This window comes from Spermophilus citellus (genome assembly GCF_964194105.1).
Source record: "Spermophilus citellus genome assembly, chromosome: 3".
Taxonomy (NCBI): Eukaryota; Metazoa; Chordata; class Mammalia; order Rodentia; family Sciuridae; genus Spermophilus; species Spermophilus citellus.
Window position 1 is genome coordinate 55,500,084 of NC_138184.1, and position 21,310 is coordinate 55,521,393.

Consider the following 21,310-nt stretch of genomic DNA (forward strand, 5'->3'; position numbering starts at 1 on the left):
GTGTACGAAATACCATTACAATAGATAACATGATGAAGATAACTTTTTATTACACAACCAAAATGTGTCTAAGTCCCAGAAGATAACATGCTCACTCCAAGAAATGTTTATATCTGCTATAAATACCAGTGCATAAAATAGATTAAGACCTCACTGGGGATTTTTTTTTTCCATACAAATTGAGTTTTGAGTAAAATATGTCACATATTATAGTGAAAGTTTTCTTAACTGATCTTGTAAGAAAGGAAATGTGCAAGATACATATTCTGTCCTAGCTGGGCCTGCTGATACTCTTTTGAGAAAGGGGCATGCTAACCAGAGTCCTAGCTTAAGATAAATCAGTAAAAACATCGATCTGTTCCTTCATTCATTTGTCACCTTTTTATTGAGCACTGACTTGTGCCACCCATCATATTAAGTACTTATTGTTTTCACATTCTCGAGTAACAGAGGGAAAGAGATTTTAATCAATGGCTTATAAAAATTTTTAGCACCCGCTGGTGATGAACCAGTGGAAATCTCTACCTTCTCCCTCAATGTCTCCCATGGAAAGTATTCCAGTTGAGCAGTTACAAATTTGCCTTTTTTTGCCCAACTTTGTGCCAGTCTTTTTTTAGCATCGGATGCAGTGGTAGGCTCTGTCAGAAGAGGGCGGTAGGGAGCACTGCAAAGGACAGTAGGACTGGGGCTGCCCTTCCTGCAGTGGTTAAGCAAATGGGGTACTTGGTTAAGAGGGAATTGAAGTGGGTCTCATCTCAGCCTCTCTCACAATAGCCCAGACCTTCCAGCAACTTCTTCCTTGAAGGCGGGCTATCCCTGTGAGCAACTCCAGTGCACCAACACTGGACCTGCTAAGACCTGTGCATTCTGGTAAATTTCTCTCCAACCACATGAAGCACTTTTCTGGTCAGTACCCACTCCAGCAGCCTTCTTGACTACCTACAGGGTCATTTCTATAGGCCAGCGCCAGTCTATCCTTTGGCAGTTTCCTTGTCTTGAGCTATGTGTTCCTGTGATGTTCTCATTCTCTCCAGAGGTCTAAACGTCAGCCTTGAGGAAGGGCCACTTCTGACCTCTGCGAGCCCTTCTTTTTCAATTGTCTTGATCTTGCAGAGGTAATAGCTGCTTTGTGCATTAGCATTCCCCACACCTCTTACCATCCTCATTCCTTCTCTTTTAGATGTTTACTCCCCCTTTTATCAGTTATCAGTTCTTTGTATTAAATCTTCCACTTTCAAATCACGGGTGTGGTTTCCGTCTCCTGATGGGACTCTTAAGGAGAAGGGTAAGAGAAAAAGCCACCTACGAAAAGAATTAATTGCCACCAAACTGCCAACTCACCACCAAGTACCCTGTTTGCTTTCAGTGTGCTCCATAACAGATTTTATTTTTGTATAGATGACATCAGACATTCCATAATCAGGTACTGAATATTTTGGCCATCATGACTGCATTGAGCACAAAATAAGTAAATACCCTTTTATGCCTCTGTAATATGAAGGCATTTATCCACTCAGCAGAGATATATTCAGCAGCGTCTGTCTGTTCGGTTCTGGAGTAGGTGCTAAAAAAAGGAATGATACTCAGGCCCTGCCTTGCAAGTTTGTCAGGGAGACAGAACCTGTGTGTGTGTGAGAAGTTAACCAACAATGCAATAGAGTTTGCAAGGCGGCATACAGTCCCATTAGCATTTGTATTGCTTCATATTTCTTGACTAAGTAATGTTGCAGAACACCCATATTCTGTTCTGTACAATCCGTTTGCATTTCTAAGCGCCAGGGCGTTCATTTGTCTTTTCAATTGTTTCCCATTTTATCTACATACACAGTACTTGCTGGTAGGAATTGCAAGGGCTATAAATTGGTAGATCCTCAGTAATCAATGAAAATAAATAGTTTGTGACACCAGATTTTTTGAAGTGGCATCTGAATATGCACACTCTGGGGCTTTAGTAAGCATCTCTTATACTATATAAAATCACTGGAAGGCAGCCAGGAGAGTGAAGCAGCCGGGCTCCATGGAATGGCGTGATTTGGAGATCGTAGGGCTCCGTGTGAAGTGGTTCTAGACTAGGAACATTTGCACACAAGTTTCTTGGAGCCAGCCTGGCTGATGCAGTGGCACACACCTATAATCCCAGCAGCTCGGGAGGCTGAGGCAGGAGGATCGCGAGTTCAAAGCCAACCTCAGTATCTTAGTGAGGCCCTTAGCAACTCAGAGAGATCCTGTCCCTATATAAAAAAGGGTTGTGGGTGTGGCTCCATGATTAAGAGCCCCTGGGTTTAATTCCTGGTACTCCTCAAAAAATAAATAAAATAAAGATTCTTGGAGCTAGCCTGATGACTCCTTGGTGTCTCTTCATACATGTACACTCTGAAGAATCATATTTAGGATATCATCATCCTAGAAACTGTGTTCCCTGCAGTTCTTAGAGAGAAATTCTATCATGTTGGTGGGCTTTGCCTTTGGAGTTCTCCAGAATTGTTCTAGCAAATCGCTCAAGTGAAACTGTACCTATAGTTCTTATAAACAAGTTTAATCACATTGGTGGCCTGTGCTTTTGGAGCTGAGGGAGATGCTCTGGAATTCACTAGAACGGCCTTTCCCAGGACTCACCTTGAAGAGCAGGACTCCTGAAAGACACCTGACCTTGACCAGCTCATGACAAACGCTGTCTATCCAGCCTAGTGGGTCTTCTTCCTGGCTGTGACTGACAGCGTGGTGTGGATCCATGTGAGAAAGCCTCACGGTTGAGCCCCGATGTGAAAGGACCCTGTAGTTGTCTAACTTCGTGTTCCTGAAATAATATTCACTCTGAGTCCTTATTTTCCCTCAATTACCAGTTGTCCCACATTTATCTCGCTTTCCTACACTAATTAGGGAATCTGTTGTTTTGTCTGTTCTCTTCAAAGCACTCACCTACGTGTGTGTGTGTGTGTGTGTGTGTGTGTGTGTGTGTGTGTCTGGATTTTTTAACAGCTTTTCTGGTAGTCTGTGCCATCCTTCAGGATTTGAAAGACTAGAAAAATGATCATAGCCCTTGGAAGTGTTACCATCTAAGACAGCTGGGTTCGTTGTTGCTGCTCAGCAAAGAATTGACGAGCAGGACATCGAGAGACCAAGCAAGCAGCAGGTTTATTGCAAAAGTGACCAGAGACAGACTTCTCCAAAGAGAAGGGGCCCCAGAGCTGGGAGTCCAGTAGGGGAGATTTGGCTTGTTCTTTTTATGGTCTCTGGAGTTTCCTCCTTTCCTATCTCCTCCCTGACAATAGTCTCCTCACTATTTTTGATTGCTGCCCCCTCTGTCCACACATCTGTTTTAGTTTTTCTAGTTTAGGTTTTCTCCCCTGCTTAGCAGCACAAGTATGAAGTGTCTGTCTGATTGGGTCCCTGCTTATGTCCACGAGCACTTTGGTCCAGCAGGAAGTTGACCTCATCAGATGACCCTCTCCGTGCTCCTCTGTTCTGGCCCTGCCCCCCACCACCACCACCTTGCCCTGGCCTCCTAGGCCCTTCTAGATCTCTTTCAGAAGGAAAATACGGCTATGAGGGTGAGGAATTGTGATGAGGTCCGCAGTGGCCCACACGGCACCAGAAACACCCCGGTCGTAGGTTGGATCCACACCACCCCCGTGTTCTAGCTGTGACTGTCACTGAACCTCTTGCTCCGTCCAAGCTGTGGCTGCCAGAGCTGATGGGCCAGGAGGAACGTGTTTTCCTGTGATGGGTCATTGTGGGTAAAGGGAAATGGATCTAAAGCTCTTAGGATAGCGTGCTGTGTGGCCTCTGAGAGCCCAGGCTACATATTAGCTGTTGGGACTTAGAAAAAGAATAGATTGTTGCCAGCACGGGCTTTCTCCTGCCTGGACATTGAATAAAGCCATCTGAGAGCCAGGGCAGCAGAAGCCCTGCAGGTGCAATGAAGGTGGTTGTAACTAATACCAGGTTAAACTGGAAACAGCCCCACCAGGTCCCTAAGGTGTGACTGTGTGAGAGGAAGGGTCCTGGAGACCCCTTTATGGTATCCGATGTCCACGTTTGACACTTGTACAATGACCCCTTCCATTGGTCACTTCGGGATGCATTCCTTAGATCTGGTCTGCCTGTCACTTCATCCCATGTCACCTGAAAGCCTGCTGCAGTATAGAGAATCACATGCATCCCAATTCACAGAGAAAAATAAGAATCCCTGTTGGACAACTGATTTCACTCAGGACCTACTTGGGAAAATTGCTTCTTATGTTTTGTAAATATATGTCTGCGTGTTCCTTGCCCAGATCGGGGTGAGGCTGGGCTCTCTGCAGTTCAGGGAACCTGCAGTCTTCTGTCCCTGGCCAGCTTCACATGGCAGAGCATATTAAAGATTAGTTGTGCGGGAATGTAGCCTATTACCAGCCGCCGGGAAATCCGGCTCTGGATTTACAATGTCTGACAGTGCCTCAGAAACACAGCCACACCTGGATACCAAGGTGGCTCGGTTCCCACCACCAGCCTGGGGTTGGTCTTTGCTATAATGCCTGCTTACTGCAGTACCACCATATATAAATCAATAGATTTAACATTAATATATCTAATAAAGCTATGCCAAATCTGATGCATGCACAGGTCCAAATCACAAAATTCACATGTAAAATTTTATGCTTATGCCAATATAAATCTATAAAATCAATATATAAAATATAGCAACATCTGAATACAATATGTTTTTCAGCATGCAATAACTTCCTTATGTTCTAAAAGTAATGACGCTCACACAAATGTCAAGCCACATGAGCAGCTTTTAAGGAGAAGAGGAAAGTGGATGCCCCTTGATCCCACCCCCTCCAGAGGGAACCACTGATGTTTACTCTCTTTGCAGTCAGAAGTTTTAAAAGCATTTATACAAACATCTAACCTAAGAGGGGTGAACAACTCTTCAAGTGATTTTGACCCCAGCAATATGCCATGATCACATCTGCGTGTTAGCAGTTAAGAGATGTTTCTTGTCCTTGTTTAACCACTTCACATTATACCAACAGTGATGTCTTTATTTATTTAACTAATTAGTGATCAGTGGTACTTTGCATTTTTCCCCTATGGTGAACAACACTAAATAGCCACAGATATAGATTTCCTGGCTCAAGAGTATACCTAGTTTAAATTTTTTTGTTGTTGTTGGTACTAGGGATTGAACCCAGGAGTGCTTAACCACTGAGCCACAGCCACGGCTCTTTTCCTATTTTATTTAGAGACAAAATCTCACTGAGTTACTTAGGGCCTTGGTAAATTGCTGAGGCTGGCCTCTAAGTTGCAATCCTCCTGCCCCAGCCTCCAAAGTTGCTGGGGTTACAGGCGTGTGCCATTGCACCTAGCCCTAGTTTTAATTTTAAAAGTAGCTGCACATTTTACCCCTCTTAACTAATTGGCCTGACACTCTCTTGACCATGAACATGGGGCATATTGATTTGGGAGCCACTCTAGTAACTGTAACTCATCAGGTTGTGCTTTTCTAAAGTTTCCATCCTCATTTCTGGATGTAATCAGTGTCCCTCACACACTGCTGAACAAGTGAAAGAAGTCAGAAAGAAACAGAATAAGCCTACAAAGTTATATTAATTTTAAAAGCAACTAATTTTTAAATACAAAATACATAAAGTAATTGATAATCTTGATACTCTTGAGCTTGCACTAGTGGACTTAGCCTTATTAAAGTGGGATTCGGCTGAATGCTTCTCTTGAACAGAGGCCCAGTCAAAGCTTCCACGTTTCCAGGGCATCGGGAAAGTATAGATTTTTCAGGACATCATCACGTTTGTCTCTTATCATCCTATCCCCTGATTATTCGGTACCCTCGTGGCCTGACCACCAACCAGGCAGAATTTTAATCTCCCTTGGGTTTCATGAGAGGGTGTATATAGAGTATCTAAAATCCATAGATAACCTTCCTATTGGTTTATCTTCTCAACTTGAATGCAGACGATGAAAAATCACACACAGAAAATTTCCCTTTCCCTCAGGAGATTCAAAAGACAGTTTATCTTGGATGCACACTCCCAAGTAAAATTGTGTTCGGTGGTATGTATCAACAGATTTTCAAGAAGTTGGGAATATAAGCAGGTGGGTTACTTCTCTGAGAAAAGGGAGGAAAGACGGTGAGATTTGGGTTTGCTCTCTACTGTCAGTGAAATCCAAAGATAGGAACTAATATGTCCTTTATGTATGTGGTCAGTGATATTAATTTGTTATCTAAGAATTTCAACTAAGATTATAGAGTGTAACTGTACCACGCATTGATGTACCAGGTATTGATAGATCCAAGGCACATTCTAAATTCTAACAGTGGGAGAGAAGTAAGGAGGGCTGTTCAAGTAAAGTAAAGTTTGCAAAGTTCAACACTGTTATAGTAAAGCTGGCGGTGTTGCTCAGCAGTTAGAGCATGTGGTTAGCATGTGCAGGGCCCTTAGTTCCATCCCCAGCACCCTCCCCAGCAAAAGAGTTTGCTACAGTGTCTTCAACTTAGCTGATCAAGACTTCCATATGTCAAAAGCACCTGTTCCAATTAAAGTAATAGTCAATATTTTGAGAGGCTGAGGCAGGAGGATTCCAAGGTTAAGGCCACCATGGGCAATTTAGCAAGATCTTGTCTCACAAAGGGCTGAGAATATAAGCCTGGTTGTAAAGCACCCCTGAGTTCAATCCCCAGTACACGCCGTTTCCCGCCAAAAAAAAGGCAGATCACAGTTCAGAAGTCACCTAGAGCCTCCATTTCTATGAAGCTGGACTAAGGCCCTCTTGCATCTTTTTTTTTTTTTTTTATTGGTTGTTCACAACATTACAAAGCTCTTGACATATCATATTTCATACATTAGAATCAAGTGGGTTATGAAATCTTTTTTTTAATGAGTTTTCTTATTGCTGTACATCTTAAGTGTAGTTATGTTACCTGACAACTTTGAGAAACTGATAGGCAACAGCTCTAAAATAATTCTAAAAGTTCAGAGGAACCAATTTACACATCAGTACATTTGTTCTCTACAGCACTTGCACCACATTGAGCAGAGAACTCCACATGTCTTTCTTTCTGAGACCCTCAGCATGGATGGGTGCCTATACTCCAAGATTTGCTTTATGAGAACCTAGTCACCCAATTATTATTCAAAAGCACCATCTTTAGTCATTTACAGAGGCTTAAATTATGTCTAAGAAGGTAATGAAGCATGCAATACATTCTGTAAAGCTTTGATCTGAAGCGATAAGAATTGTTTGAAATCTTCACAGGATCTTCTCTGAGGTGGCTGACAATCTGCTTCCGCATGGTCACCTACCAGCAGGACTGGTACACAGCGCACCTATAACAGTGTTGAACTTTGCAAACTTAGCATTCTAAGTTCTCCCACTTCCCAGCGCCCTCTTAGTCTTTCTAAATGACTTGCAGTGATATCAAGATCTGAATAAAACAACTCCTGTGAAAAGCTGTTTCTGGGTGTTTGGAGATTTTCACGTGATATTTACAGGTGGACACGGTTCATCGTGCCATAAGACTTCAGCAGATTCTGTGCCACCATTGGGACTTTCTCTCTGTGGTAGTCAAACCAGTGAGACAATCATCAGTCACTCATTTATTGAAGATTTTTTTGAAGACTGTTCTGCAAGGGGCACTGAGCTTGTTTTTATAGTGTATCTCCCAATATATTTTTTTCTTTTTTCACTTTCTGGGTTTGGGGTTGTTAATTATTGCTTTCGGTTTTGTTTTTGTTGGCTTTTGTTCATCTAATAACCTAGTATATTTGTCTGGAGTAAAAAATAGCTTACTATAATTGTTGGTATTTATTAGGTACTTAATAAATATATGTTGAATGTCTGAGTTAGTGAATGGGTGGATTTTAGCATAACAATTTTAACACCATTTAATATTTGATTGAATTCTTCGTACATACTCGGCACTAAACTTGGTATATTTTTGCACCTTATCTTAGTTGACCCTCTATAGCCCTTTGAGGGAAGTACTGTTAGGATCTCCATTTTATAGACTGAGAAATCTGAGCAAAGTCACAGGAGTTACTGGTATAAAGCAGGATTAACAGACTTTTCTGTTAAAGGCCAGAGAATAAACACTTACTGGCTTTGTAGGAGAAACTTCAGTTTCTGTCCCAACTGCTCAACTCTGTTGTTGGAGCACAAAAGTAGCCACAGTCAATATGCAAATGAGTGGACATGGCTGTGTTCCAATAAAACTTTATTTACACAAAGCAGTCAGTAGGTGGGAATTACCCCAATGTCCACAGTTTGCCAACCTCTGTCACTCTTGGGCAGTTTTGGACTTGGATTGGAACCAAGGCAGCATGACTTGGAATACTTGTGTCCAACCAATTAGGAGAAAAATTTTGATAAAGAAAGAGGAAAAAGACCAAAAAAAAAAAAAAAAAAAAAAAAGGACCCTTGCTTTAGTGGTCCTTTTTAATAGTCAGTCTTGTGCATGCATGGTTTTACACTGATTAAAGATGGGCAATCAGGATGAGGACCACTGTTCTATTATGCGAAGAAGGAATTGATGGCACAGCAGAGAGTAGGGACAAGAGTTAACCAAGAATGTCGGAAGTAGTTTCGGGTTATGATGGTTGTGGCCCAGGATGGAGTTAAGAGTGGAGGAGCTAGAAGAAAAGTTCAGGGAAAGTTCAAGATGTGTTTAGGAGGCAGAGTCCTCCAGGATTTCTGAAACATCATATGTGGGTATGCCAGGGAAGAGAGGAATCAAAATTATGTTAGCCAACTTTGTATCCCTGAGACCAAAATGCCTGCTGAGAATAACTTAGAGGAGGAAAAGTTTCTTTTGGGCTCATGACTTCAGTGGTTCTATCCATGGTCATCTGATTGCATTGCTCTGGAACCAAGAGAGGCCTCGTGGTTGAAGAGTGTGATGGAGGAAAGTTGATCAGCTCTTGCCGCTGGAAAGCAGAGTGTGTGTGCTGGGAGCCAGGGAGAAGATATCCAATTCCCACGACACCCCCTCAACAGCCTACTCCCTCCAGGTATGCCCACCTGCCCGCAATGACCACCATTCAAATTATTAATCCATCAAGTGGATCAATCCACTGATTAGATTATGCCTTTCATGATCTAATCATTTTGCCTCCTACATTAACATAGGAGCTTTTGGGGGACACCTCATATCCAAACCACAACAAAAATGATTCCCAGGTTGGAAAATGTGGTCTGATGGTTGCCATCTTATTGAAATGAAATAGAAGATGAGAGATTAGGGTGGTGTCGTAGGGATCCCGACTGACTGAATTTATCTCAGGACCCCAATGTAGTTGGTCTGTCTGTAACCAGAAGTAAGGGTGTATTGGGGGTTTTGTTTGTGGTGCTGGGGATTGAACCCAGGGCCTTGTGCATGGGAGGCAAACACTCTGCCAACTGAGCTACATCCCCAGCTCTGTGTGTGTGTGTGTGTGTGTGTGTGTGTGTGTGTGTGTGTGTTTCTATACCTGGTTGCATTACCTGCAGGGCATACTGTCTTTTGGTGGGGGTGAGGGGCAGAATGGCTGTGTCTTCAGTTTTTAAGAATCTTAGGTGAGTCAGAAACTGTGCTAAGCTCATATAACCATCTATAAGGTCCTATAAGGTTGGGTCCAAGAATAATCCCCATTTTAGAGATGAGGAATTTGAAGTTGTTACTAACTTTCCCATGAAAGTCCAGCTGTTAAAAGAAAGGAGGAGATGGAGGGAGGGGGGTTGAACCTGAGTCTATTTTCAAACACCCTGCAGGTAACCACTAACTAGTCTTATACTCCCAACTAGCTGTTGAAGATGACCTAATTGCATTCAACTGTAGAAGATACAGCTGCATTTGTTTCCCCTAAGGAGTTGCCTAGCCCCAGGTTATTGTCAATGACAGTTTTATATAAGATAAGCTGCCTCCTGGTTAAATGTTTCCTGCACTCCCTCTTTCCTCCGCCCTGTGGAACCAGCCATTTTTTCCAACTGAACTGCTGGAAGAATTGAAAGCGGCTGAGCACTGTTGCTTAAATAAGTAGACTACATGCTCTATGAAGAAGTCATATTATTTTCTCAAAGGAGGCAGAGTTGGCCCAGTGAGGCCGTGATTGCTACGAACAAACTTTCTGGTTTTCCATTTCGTTCTGCTACAAATGGTGTGTTCTATCAATCAAGGCCTGCTGGGAAAGATTTTGTCTTCTCCTTGTTGGAATTTAATTTTATCCTCTGTTGAACTCAGGTGCATTTTAAATACAAAGCCCAACTGTTTGGTTAGCATAAATCCAGGTCCTCCCTGAGATGGGGCTGGATATGCTTTCAACGACCACTGGCTAGAAAGGAATGCCCCTCATTGGTGGCTGTAAAGATGTTTGTCCACTTAAATAATTGATTCGTAACCCCCCAAAACATGGCTTAACAAAAGCTTTTAAATCAGATGCTCAGACAACTTTCAGGCAGGAGGGAGCTCCCGAAAGCAGTGTTAGTGAACCAAGTGGGATGTTTAGATGAGTTAGCAGGTTTATTTCAGAGGACAGTGACAGGGAGCCGACATCTCTCTCATATCATCAGGCAGCAAGCCATTGACCTGAGAGCATGGCTGGGCGTAGGGAGCAGCCTACAAGGCTGGATTGATACTTAATCAATCTTCAGAGGCTCTATTCAGGGATCTGTCCATCAGTGTTCCATGATGTGGTGCCTGATGTGTTTGCACATGGTCACTGTGAGCTCGAGACAGCAGGTGCCTCGCTGCTGTGTGGTGGCCTGGGCTTTGCTCAGGGACTCTTTTCGTGATGGACACCTTAGATTCCATGCTGCCATTTATTGGTTTTCTTTCTTTTTTTGAACATAAACACTACTGCAAACTTGGTCCCAGAATTGATTTTTGGCGTTCATTATGCTCCATTTGGGGGCCTTCTAGTTTTTGCCAAGTTGTCCTGGTTGGAACCTGGCTTCCAAACACATTGCTCCTTACTCAGCTCGAGAAGCTATGATGTCACATAGCTGCTGAGGGTCCCTCAGGGGTGAGAGCTCACTCAGAAAAATGGGAAACTGCTTTTCGATATTTCCAGTATAAAAAGATGGCGACGTGTGAATTCTTTATGGAAACCTGGACTTCATTCCCTTGGTGACATCCAGCTACACTCTGGTTCTGTGGGCACACAGGACTTGCTGGGATTTACAGAATTGCATGAGCTGCTCTGCTACCCAGGTCCTGGCACATGGTTATCCACTGCTGGATTAGAAATGATTTTATATCTGGCAACTTCAGGCAGCAGGCATGGATCTTCTCATGGCTCTGTGGGTCTTCTGATTCAAGGTTTCTCACAGGGCGGCCACCAGGATGTCAGCTAAGCTGTGGGCTCATATGGAAGTTCTGCTGAGAAACAACTCATTTCCCAGTGCACTAGGGTGTTGGTAGAATTCAGAAGCTCAAGGGCTGTTTGACTGAAGAGCTCTCCCCCCTTAGCTCTTGGCCAGAAGCCCCCTTCAGGTACTTTCCTGTGGGCATCTCCCGTGGGACTGCCTACTTCCCCAAAGCGCACTTGGGCAGTGAGGTATACTGATGGACTAGCTAGACAGAGATTAGAATCTTCTTAACCTAATCCTAGAAGTCTCATCACCTTGGCTCCAAAAAGCCACCCCATCCAGCCCACCCTCAGGGGGAAGAAATGACACAAGGGGTGCTCGGGTTGTGGCACTGGGTTCAATCCTCAGCACCTATCAAAATAAGTAAATGAAATAAAAGTATCATGTCCAACTACAACTAAAAAAATATATATTTGAAAAGTTTTGTTTTTGTTTTTTTAATTACACAAAGTCTAAATATCTGGAGCTGCAGCCCACCTCAGCTTACAGTAGATGCTTAGTCCAAATTACAAACATGCAGTGCTTCAAGCTCAGCCACTCCACAAATATATACTAAGACCATTATAGCATGTTTCCCCCCTCTTTATACAACTAGAAGATGAGTCAGATCATTTCGATATTTATTTATTTACTTATTTTGCAGTGCTGGGGGTCAAACCCAAGGCCTTGTGCATGCTTGGCAAGTGCTGAATCCTTGAGCTATATCCCTAGACTAATTTTACTCCCTTTGAATGTGAAACCTCTAATTATGGAGAACCATGACCTCACCGACACCTAAGGAGGCATTTTTTTTTTTCAACCAGAGGATCCACCTGGCAAGCCCTTTGATCCAGTAATGTCTCTCTCATGTTTTTCTTGCTGCATACCTGGAGGGGACTGAAAGCAGTCCCCACACAGATGCTTTCTGGCTTCGGAGGCTTTTGTCAATGCAGTGCCCCGAGCAGCATTTTGCTTGGAGGGAATGAAAAAGCAAAGGTGAGAGGTCACATCCAACGTGGTTTTGTTGAAGTCACTTGCTACGCATGGAAACAGCCAGCTCTGCTTTCTCCCCTAAGCCTTTGATATTGTTGGGGCTTTTCAGTGAGTGGCGGGATTAGTAACAAGGGAAAGTCAAAGTTGTCCAGCGCTAGCGAGGGAAACTTGCAGGCGAGTCACTGAACCTGAAATAAGCTTTTCTTGCCCCAGGCTCCACCACATCTCCTAGTTTTTTTACTCTCTTTTCTTTTTTAATTCAAAGGTCTCGACAATATTGCTGTGAAATAGTTTGCATTGTAGCTTAAGAGTCCAGGCCTTGCTTGGCCGGGTTGGAATTTCTTCTTTGCTTCTTTCCAGATCAGGAGCAGCCTTTTGCTTGCAGAAGACTGACAGGGGTGGGACATGTGGCTGTGGGCCCCCACTCTTGAGTGGCTATAAAAGCTTCCCGCCACTTTCTTGGCTCTGAGACACAGCATTAAAAAGAGGACAGAATCCACCACGTGGCCCCTCTGGAAGCACCATATGCCAGATGCCTCTGCTGGCCTGCACCCTCCCTCCCCTCTGCTTTGGCTTTGGGTTGAAGTGTTGGGTGAATCCAAAGCCAGAGGAAATGGAAATTGCAGATGCAGCCCAGGGAACACTGTGATTCGCATGAAAATGAGAAATCTCCTGTATGGACAAGGATCCAGCCTGCTGCAGCCTTGATCTGCACCTGTGCAGATCTGCTCCTGGTCTCCCTGTCGCCCTGCAGACATTGGGTTTTCCAGTAATAGACTCCTCCAAGCCACATCTGACAGCTACACGGCCCATACTCCAGTGGTGGGGCGGAGGGGCCGCAGAGCACGGTCAGTTTCTGTAGACCAAGAGCACAAAATTCATTTCCTTGGAGACTTTCTCTGGCTGTGAATCTCGGTTCTTTGGGGATAATAATTTGTGAATTGATGAGTTTCCGCTCATATTGGGAATTAACAGTAAGTAAGCCATGTCTGTAAGCACAAGCCGCATTCATAGGGAGGAGGGTGAACCCTATTAGCATTTATAATTGTGTTTCATTTTCATATGAATCCTGCCCATGGTTGTGGAATTAGGGGTTTTCTCATCTGCTGATGGAAACCAGTCCCTGGAGACTGTCTTTATCAAGTGCCAAAACCTAGGTGACAATCCAGGGCTCAGACCCTTCCCCTCTAACAGTGCTCTTTGCTGAGAAACCTCAGTGACATTATGTAGATATAGATGAGGCTCAGTGTAGAGTCCTGGGATTTTAATAGTCACATTTAAAACCAGCCTTCTGGCCAGGAATGCACATTTGGTCACCTCAGCCTTCAGTTGGTTGGAAGAATACAGTCCTTCTGTTCACAAAAAATCCTACCATTTTGCAAAGCTCTCTTGCCTCCTTCTGAACTGCATCCCTCTTTTCCTCTCTGACTCTGTCCCATGGCAGTTTGGGATGCGACATACACCCACACCTCTGACTCAGGCCATTGATAATCCCCTTGCTGAAATGATGCCCAATAGAGAACAGAAAATGATGTTGGGGGGCTGGGGTTGTGGCTCAGCAGTAGAGTGCTTGCCTCACATGCATGAGGCCCTGGGTTCCATCCTCAGCACCACATAAAAACAAATAAGTTAAAAAGAAAGATATTGTGTCCATCTACAACAACAACAAAAAAATTTAAAAAAAGAAAATTATGTTGGGGTGTCAGAAGGGAAAAACGGGAATTTCTACATCCCATATTGAGTCTTTAGACTATTGAAGAAGAAAAGCAATATTTGTGAGTCATAAAAAGAAGAGTCGAGAAGGAAAGGGTATTTCCAATAGAGCTCAGCAGTTCGTGGTGTAATGCTACCGTTGCCTTCTTGACACATGGTAGACACATTTTGCCTAAATTATTGACAAGTGTTTAACTTTTTAATAAAGGAAACCAGTCTGTGCTTGCCTCTGGTGGGGAAGGAATAAATGAAAAGTAGTGGTTCCCAAGGAGCCAAGTTATAAATGTTTTGCCAGGAACTTCTTGACAGCAACTTGAACTGAGATTCTAGTGAATGGTAACCAAGATACTACAGCCAGAGTGGAACCGACTACAACATCCTCGCCTCTGTGGCTCTCGGGGTGAGAGTCACGGAAGGAGAGCCATGGGTGGATAGGAGACTCGGAAGTGAAATCAGACCCCAGGAGAAGCACTTGCCCTTGTGATGATCACGTGGTTTTATTTATTTATTTTCTTTTTGGAGAGAGAATTTTTTAGTATTTATTTTTCAGTTTTCAGTGGATACAACATATTTATTTTATTTTTATGTGATGCTGAGGCTCAAACCCAGCGCCCCGTGCATGCCAGGCGAGCGCCCTACCGCTTGAGCCATATCCCCAGCCTGATCACGTGGTTTTAAATCTCAATACATAGGAACCTGCTAAACCTTGGTGTGGGTGAATCATCATCTCTGTGATTCGGAAAGGCTGTGTGGAATCTCTGGTCCTACTGTCCATTCCTTCCCCTGTAGCCATGGTTAATGGTGTGGCCATCCACCCACAGCAGGCATAAATCCTTTTTCCCACAAGAAGATATTGGCTGGATGTGAGGTTTATGGGTCTAACGGAGCAGCTGGTAGTGTCGGATTCAAGGCAAGTCAGTTCTCTTGGCCGTCCTATTTAGCAGATGGCCAGGACTTGATAGATTGAAAATTATTAGGATCCCAGATGAGGGCCAAATGGCACAGGGGGCAGGCAAAGGAAATGGCAAGCTCGTGCGGTCTGATGGGGCCTCCATGTCTGCTTTTCACTGGGCTCTAGTGGAAATAAACACAAGCCCTCCCATAGGTTCTGGATTGGGAGCGTGTCTCTAGAGGTTATTGATAAGTTTGCTACTAATTTGATAGTTGGTTGAATCCATACGGTGAGCTGTGATGTGGAAAGATTTTTTATGAAGTTTCTGTTTCATCCACATGTATACACATTTGGCCTTTAGCAGGGCACGGTGGTGAATGCCTGTAATCCCGGTGGCATGGGAGGCTGAGACAGGAGGATCGTGAGTTCAAACCAGCCTTAGTGATTTAGCAAGGCTCTAAGCAACTCAGTGAGACCCTGTCTCTAAATAAAATACACAAAAGGGCTGGGGATGTTGCCTAGTGGTTAAGTGCCCCTGAGTTCAATCCCTGGCACAAAAAAAGAAGGAGGGAGGAGGAAAGAAAATTGGCCTTCAGTCCAAACCTACATGTCCTAGTTTTCTCTATTGCCATGTCTCTGTGCATTTGGGGTATATCTAAAGACTGAAGGTTTTCGGTTCAAGTTGGAAAACTTCAGTCCTGTCTGTGTGCCATCTCTTTGAAGATGACTCATGTCACAGAAATCTGCTCAAACATGGAAGTGGCAGGAGCTAAGTTTTGCAGGGAGAGGGGCGTTACCTGTTTCTCCCCCACCATTTTAAGCTCATTTGTGCAATTGCTGCCTTCTCGGGATTACTGCGTAACTCCTTTGATCTTAAAGTGGAGGAGGCAAGTTTCAAGAGCCAGGAAAAGTCCTCATGTGGTTTTAAAAGGAGCAGCATATTACAAAATCGAGTGGATGTCAAATAAAACGTAAATTCGGATCTTTTGAAATTGGAGCTCAAAGAGGCCTCACTTTGAGAGCCAAGCATGCTGAGAAGCTCAGGGACACAAATGCTGTTGTTTGATATTCGTTTAAATTTGACAATTTAGGTTAACCTGGTGCTCGATGCTATCCATCCCTGGGCAGATGCTATCTTTCTGTTCACCATTATCCTGAGTCTATACCTTATATTTCAGTCTGCATGAGAATGGGGTGAGATCTTGTTCCCATTGTACAGATGAGGACCCTGAAGCTCCCCCCAGATGTGTGCCTGATTGAGGATTCCATTTTTTTCTTCACTCCCTTGCCCTGTCTACTCTGGGCAGAGAACAGAATATAAACGTAAACGCGGGTTGCTAAATCTGCTTTCTTTCTGTCGCCGTATTTAAAAGCTGCCCAAATGGCTTAGCTTATGTCCACAAATTTTTAAGTGGCAAATTGATTGAAACAATAAGTGGAAGGGATTATTTCTGTTAGGGTTGTACCTTACTGGAACAAATCTACTGATTAGCATGCTATTTGGATTCCCACCCAGAGATTTGGAACCAAGACACTTGCCTGGAGAATGAGCTCAGTATTATCAGTAAATGTCTTTGACCAGCCAGTTATCTTCATTTTCTCTCCTTTTCTCCTCATCCATCTTTTCAACCCCAACCGAGAAGTTGAGGCTGTGAGGCAGAGTGGACAGGGTTGAGGGCTTTCCATGGATGAGTTCGCTTAGAATCTGGGGTCAGGCCTCTGAGCTCAGATGAGGCCACATCTGAGTGTTGTACAAAGAATGAAATGCTGTAAGCACAAGTGAACTGAAATTGAACTTGGATTGGGTTGCCTGGTTATTTTTCTCTTGCATGGCCTACAAATGTTATCAGCGGGTGTCAGTCATGGAGGATTAGGGATACTTTTCTTTGAGACTTCATATCATCAGACAAGACTAAATGCATTCAAGTGTCCCTCTAACTATAATACATCCCCTCTCATTTTGTATGGATCATCCAACACAGTAATCTCCCTTTCTCTGCAAAGGATATATTCCAAAACCCCAGTGGATACTTGAAACCACATAGTACCAAATCTAAATATATATATATATATATATATAATGTGTTTGTGTATATATATAGTATCATATATTTATATATACATAATATAGATATAGATTAGGCATAGTAAGAGTCTAACAATAGTAACTAATAATACACTTATAAAGTATACTCTAACAAAATTGCCAGCATGATTGGGGCTGGGGATGTGGCTCAAGCGGTAGCGCGCTCGCCTGGCATGCGTGCGGCCCCGGTTCGATCCTCAGCACCACATACAAACTAAGATGTTGTGTCCGCCAAATACAAAATTGCCAGCATGATTACTCTTGCACTTTGGAACCATTATTAAGTAAAATAGGGTTATTTGAACACAAGTATTATGACAGCTAATCTGTTAACTAAGACGGCTACTAAGTGACTAACGGGAAAGTAACTGATACAGTGTGGATACACTGGGCAAAGGGATGATTTACATTCCAGACAGTATTGAGTGGGATGGAATGAGATTTTTAACTTGCTACTCAGAGCAGTATACAATTTAAACCTTCAGAATTATTACTTTTTAGAATTTTCCATTTAATATTTTTTGACCAGAATTGACTCTGGGTAACTGAAATTGCAGAAAGTGAAAACATGGATAAGGGGAGACTACTGTATCTGAGAAAGGTCACCATGGTAGAGGAAGGGTAACAGTTCTGGAAGAACACCTGAGTTGATCAGGCTTATCGTATAGAACCTTAATGAGCTGTCTCTGTGATAAACCATAGCAATAACTTAAGAAAATTGATATTGCGTATCCCCCAACCTCTACCTTTATACACAGACCTAGAAGCTCCAATAGCCAAGTTTTGCTCTGTAACAAATGATCCCAGTTAGTTAAACAACAGTCATTTTATTATTTCATGATTTGATAGGCCAGCTGGTTATTTGTGGTTGGGGCCTGCTTTAATGACCTGGAGTGACTCACTCACCCGTCTGGTAGTTGGTAAACCGGTGGGTCTTGAAGGACCTCGGCAGGGACTGTCTCTGTCTGCTCCCAGGGCTCTGTCTTCCTCCAGGAGATCAACCTGGGATTCTTCCCTTGGTGGTCTGAGCCCGTGTGTATGACGGTCAGTAACTTCACCTTAGCCAAAGCAAGTCATGTAGACAACTGGATTTCAAAAGGGAGGAGAAATTGTTATACACTCTTGATGGAGGAAAATCAAAATCAAACTGCAGCATTGCCTGTGGCCCGGATGGGAAGAATTTAGAGTGACAGATATTAGTGTAACTACAGGTAGTTAAATTGGCATGAATATCTCCACCAGACTGAGTCGAAGAGACCACCTGGGTTAGTCAGCTTCTCATCACTGTAAAAATACACCTGAGATAATTCACTTAGGAAAAAAAAGGTTCATTGGGGCTCACAGTTTGGGAGGTTCAGGTCCATGATTGATTGGCCCCGTGTTGGGGGACCTGAGGTGAGTTAGCATATCGTGACAGGAGTATGTGACAGAGCACATCAGCTCACCTCATCTGCCAGGAAGCCAAACTAGAGGAAGAAGGGGACAGTCCAGTTCCCTTTAAGGCCACATCCCTCACCAACACCCTACCTCCTCACGGTTCCACCAGTCTCCCAGTAGTGCCACATGGGGACACTCGTCTCAACCTAATTATGGTTCTGTTTTTCACCTACAACTTCGACTTGACATGGGATCTTTCTCTGGGATTTTCTTGTATTCAGGACTTTTGAAATTTGGCCACATTCTCTGGTTAGAGTTTCTTCTCTTGCATTCTTGAGTTGTAGTTCTATTTTGGCCAAGTATTTGAATTTCAATGGCTAAGGTGCAAATTACAATATTTCTTCAAATACAGTTTTGATCTGGTGTATTCTGTGCATGTTCACCTTTCATGAATGTTGATGCTTCAACCCGTACCAACCCTGGCTTGAGCTTGTCCTCAGGCAATTTGGAGGTACACTCATGCCAACTCCTAGAATCCTACATTTGTGACTGCTATACTGGGTCCCTAATTGTTGATCTTTTTTCTTTTCCCCATACCTGTAGTGTTTATGATATAGCACAAGGTCCACATTATTTTATTAGTGTATAAATACAATTCTGTGCATAATAGTACCTCTGTTTTGAATTTAGGCATAACTAAGACATTAGGGTGTGATCACTGTTAACTCACACAGCAATTATCTAGGGCTTCCCACCCTCACCCCCTGCACCAGGGGTATCTCAGGCCAGGTGATTCTGTTACAGGGGTACTATTCTGAGCACATGGATATTTAGCATAGTCCTGGCCTCTCATCACTTGAGGCCAGCAACATTTTCTCCTCCTTTTCCCTGTCCACCCTGAGTAGTGACACCTAAAAATGTCTTTGAGCATGGTCGGTGTCCCCTTAGGAATGTATAATTTGGAAGACATAGCTCTTACCTAGTGATGCTGAAGCACAGAAGAGAAGGAAATGTACCAGATATAGATTGTTATCAGAGAGTGCAAACTAGTTCCCCACTGGAACATCTGTAAGAGGAGGAAAGAGTGTGGGAAATTGGCAGTCAGTGTAGAATTCCATCTAGGGATGGATCTGGATTCCTCTGAATTAACTAACTTGAAACATCAAATTGGGTCTTGCCACACATTGAAAGGTTCGTTGTGACCGCATAACTTCATTATGTAAGAAATGGATTAATGGCAAATACTATCCCTGGAGGGAAAAAAAAATTAAAGACCGGAACTGTGCTGACCACAAATAATGAATTTTGAAAGCTCTTTATTTTGGGAAAAAAAATTAAGCATACACAAGAGTAGAGAGAATGTCTTATTGCCAGATGCAGTGGCACACGCCTGTAATCCCAGCATCTCAGGAGGCTGAGGCAAGTTCAAAGCCAGCCTCTGCAACTTAGTGAGGCCCGGAGCAACTTGGTGAGATCTTGTCTCAAAACATGAAAAGAGCTGGGGATGTGGCACAGTCGTTAAACGCCCCTGGGTTCAATCCCTGGTTTCAAAAAAAAAAAAAGTCTCATTACCCATCTCTACCCATCACCCAAGGTGAAGGTCTTTTTGCATCAGTACCCTGCTCGCTCTGCCTGCTGTCTATTCTTGGATTGTTTTGAAGTACCTTCAAGACATCATTCCATTTGTAAATATTTAATGTAATTCTAAGGAAAATATCTAAAACTTGGAATATGCTGGTAAAATGTTAATTTTCTAGAAAGGGCAAGATTGAGAATTTCTGATGAGGGGCAGTAAAGGGGAAGAATGAGACAAGTCCAAGGAGGGCTTGGTATTGGGAGCATTAAGTTCACACAGGGAAACAGGCAGAGTCACTGCCTCTTGGAGCTCTTTCCCCTGCCTTCTTGCTTTGAGTAACTCTGACAAATGCCCCGTATGTCGTGACATTTTTCCAGGGCCTGGGGTCCTTCTCAAGGAGAATCCATTGGCAGGGAACAGATGCATTTTCTAAGGAGAAGGAAAAACCCCAGAAGGTATTGAAATCCTCAGTCGATGATGGATGGCTCTCTTTCAGTGACTATTTAGCCTATCGGGCTAAAATGAAGCAGAAAAAAGTCTTGCAGTTGCCTTTAAGATTTTGCTAGGACTATGGTATGTCTCTCTGGTTATTATGTATTCTGCGAAGTTTCTTTCTTTTGATTTAGACCTCCTCGCTTGATTTTATTATGTCATAAATATCCTGCATTTGGTGCGAGCCTGGGTCTATGTGAGACCTAAGAGCCTCGGTAGATCACATCTGTTTCCCCACCTTCTTTTTAGAAGATTAAACTGAGGCTGTTGTATCTGATGCCAGAATAGATTTAACCAATCATGTCTCCTTTACATGTAGGTCAGTCCGAGGGATAATTCTGCACTGGATCCTATTATCCACGGGTTGAAGGGTGTCGTCCATCATGGTAAGTAAAGCCAAATCTACTTCCTTTTGCTGGAATGTGTAGGGCTCTGAGTCCCCCACTAGAGGAAACAGGTTATCTTGCAGAGGACAGAAGGTGACACCCATTTCTCATCCCCTGATATTGAAGGGCATTAGAGCCATTATTTGATGGGTAAAGGGCACGCCCATTTATTACCTGCAAATGGGTCTGGGTTAACAGGAATCCATTTGTTTCTCTCTGGGCACCACTTTTGAATGCATACGTTATAAATCAAAACGCCTTAAGGGATGCTGTTCTACTGGGTCACACCTGTCTTTTGTCTCATCTCTCTCCTAAAAATGTTCTTCTTGGAAGCGTCTTCCCACTTATAAATTTTTTCGATCTGCCTCTTAGGTTTAGGGTGGGACAAAAATAAGTCGCCAGGATAGGTCATTAAATTTCGTAGCGTGTGAACAAGCATGATGTAGTCGCTACGACTGCAAAAGGCTAGACTG

The 21,310-nt window shown here is 43.4% G+C and overlaps 1 protein-coding gene across 3 annotated transcripts in view; it reads left to right on the forward strand.

Moving 5' to 3' along the window:
* PTPRG (protein tyrosine phosphatase receptor type G) overlaps positions 1–21,310 on the forward strand; it is a 715,161-nt gene that overhangs the window by 532,131 nt on the left and 161,720 nt on the right. For all 3 annotated transcript variants that reach the window (XM_081285863.1, XM_081285862.1, XM_081285864.1), the window contains exon 6: positions 20,771–20,837. In XM_081285863.1, coding sequence (XP_081141989.1) covers positions 20,771–20,837 — 67 coding nt within the window. The remainder of the gene's footprint in view (positions 1–20,770; positions 20,838–21,310) is intronic.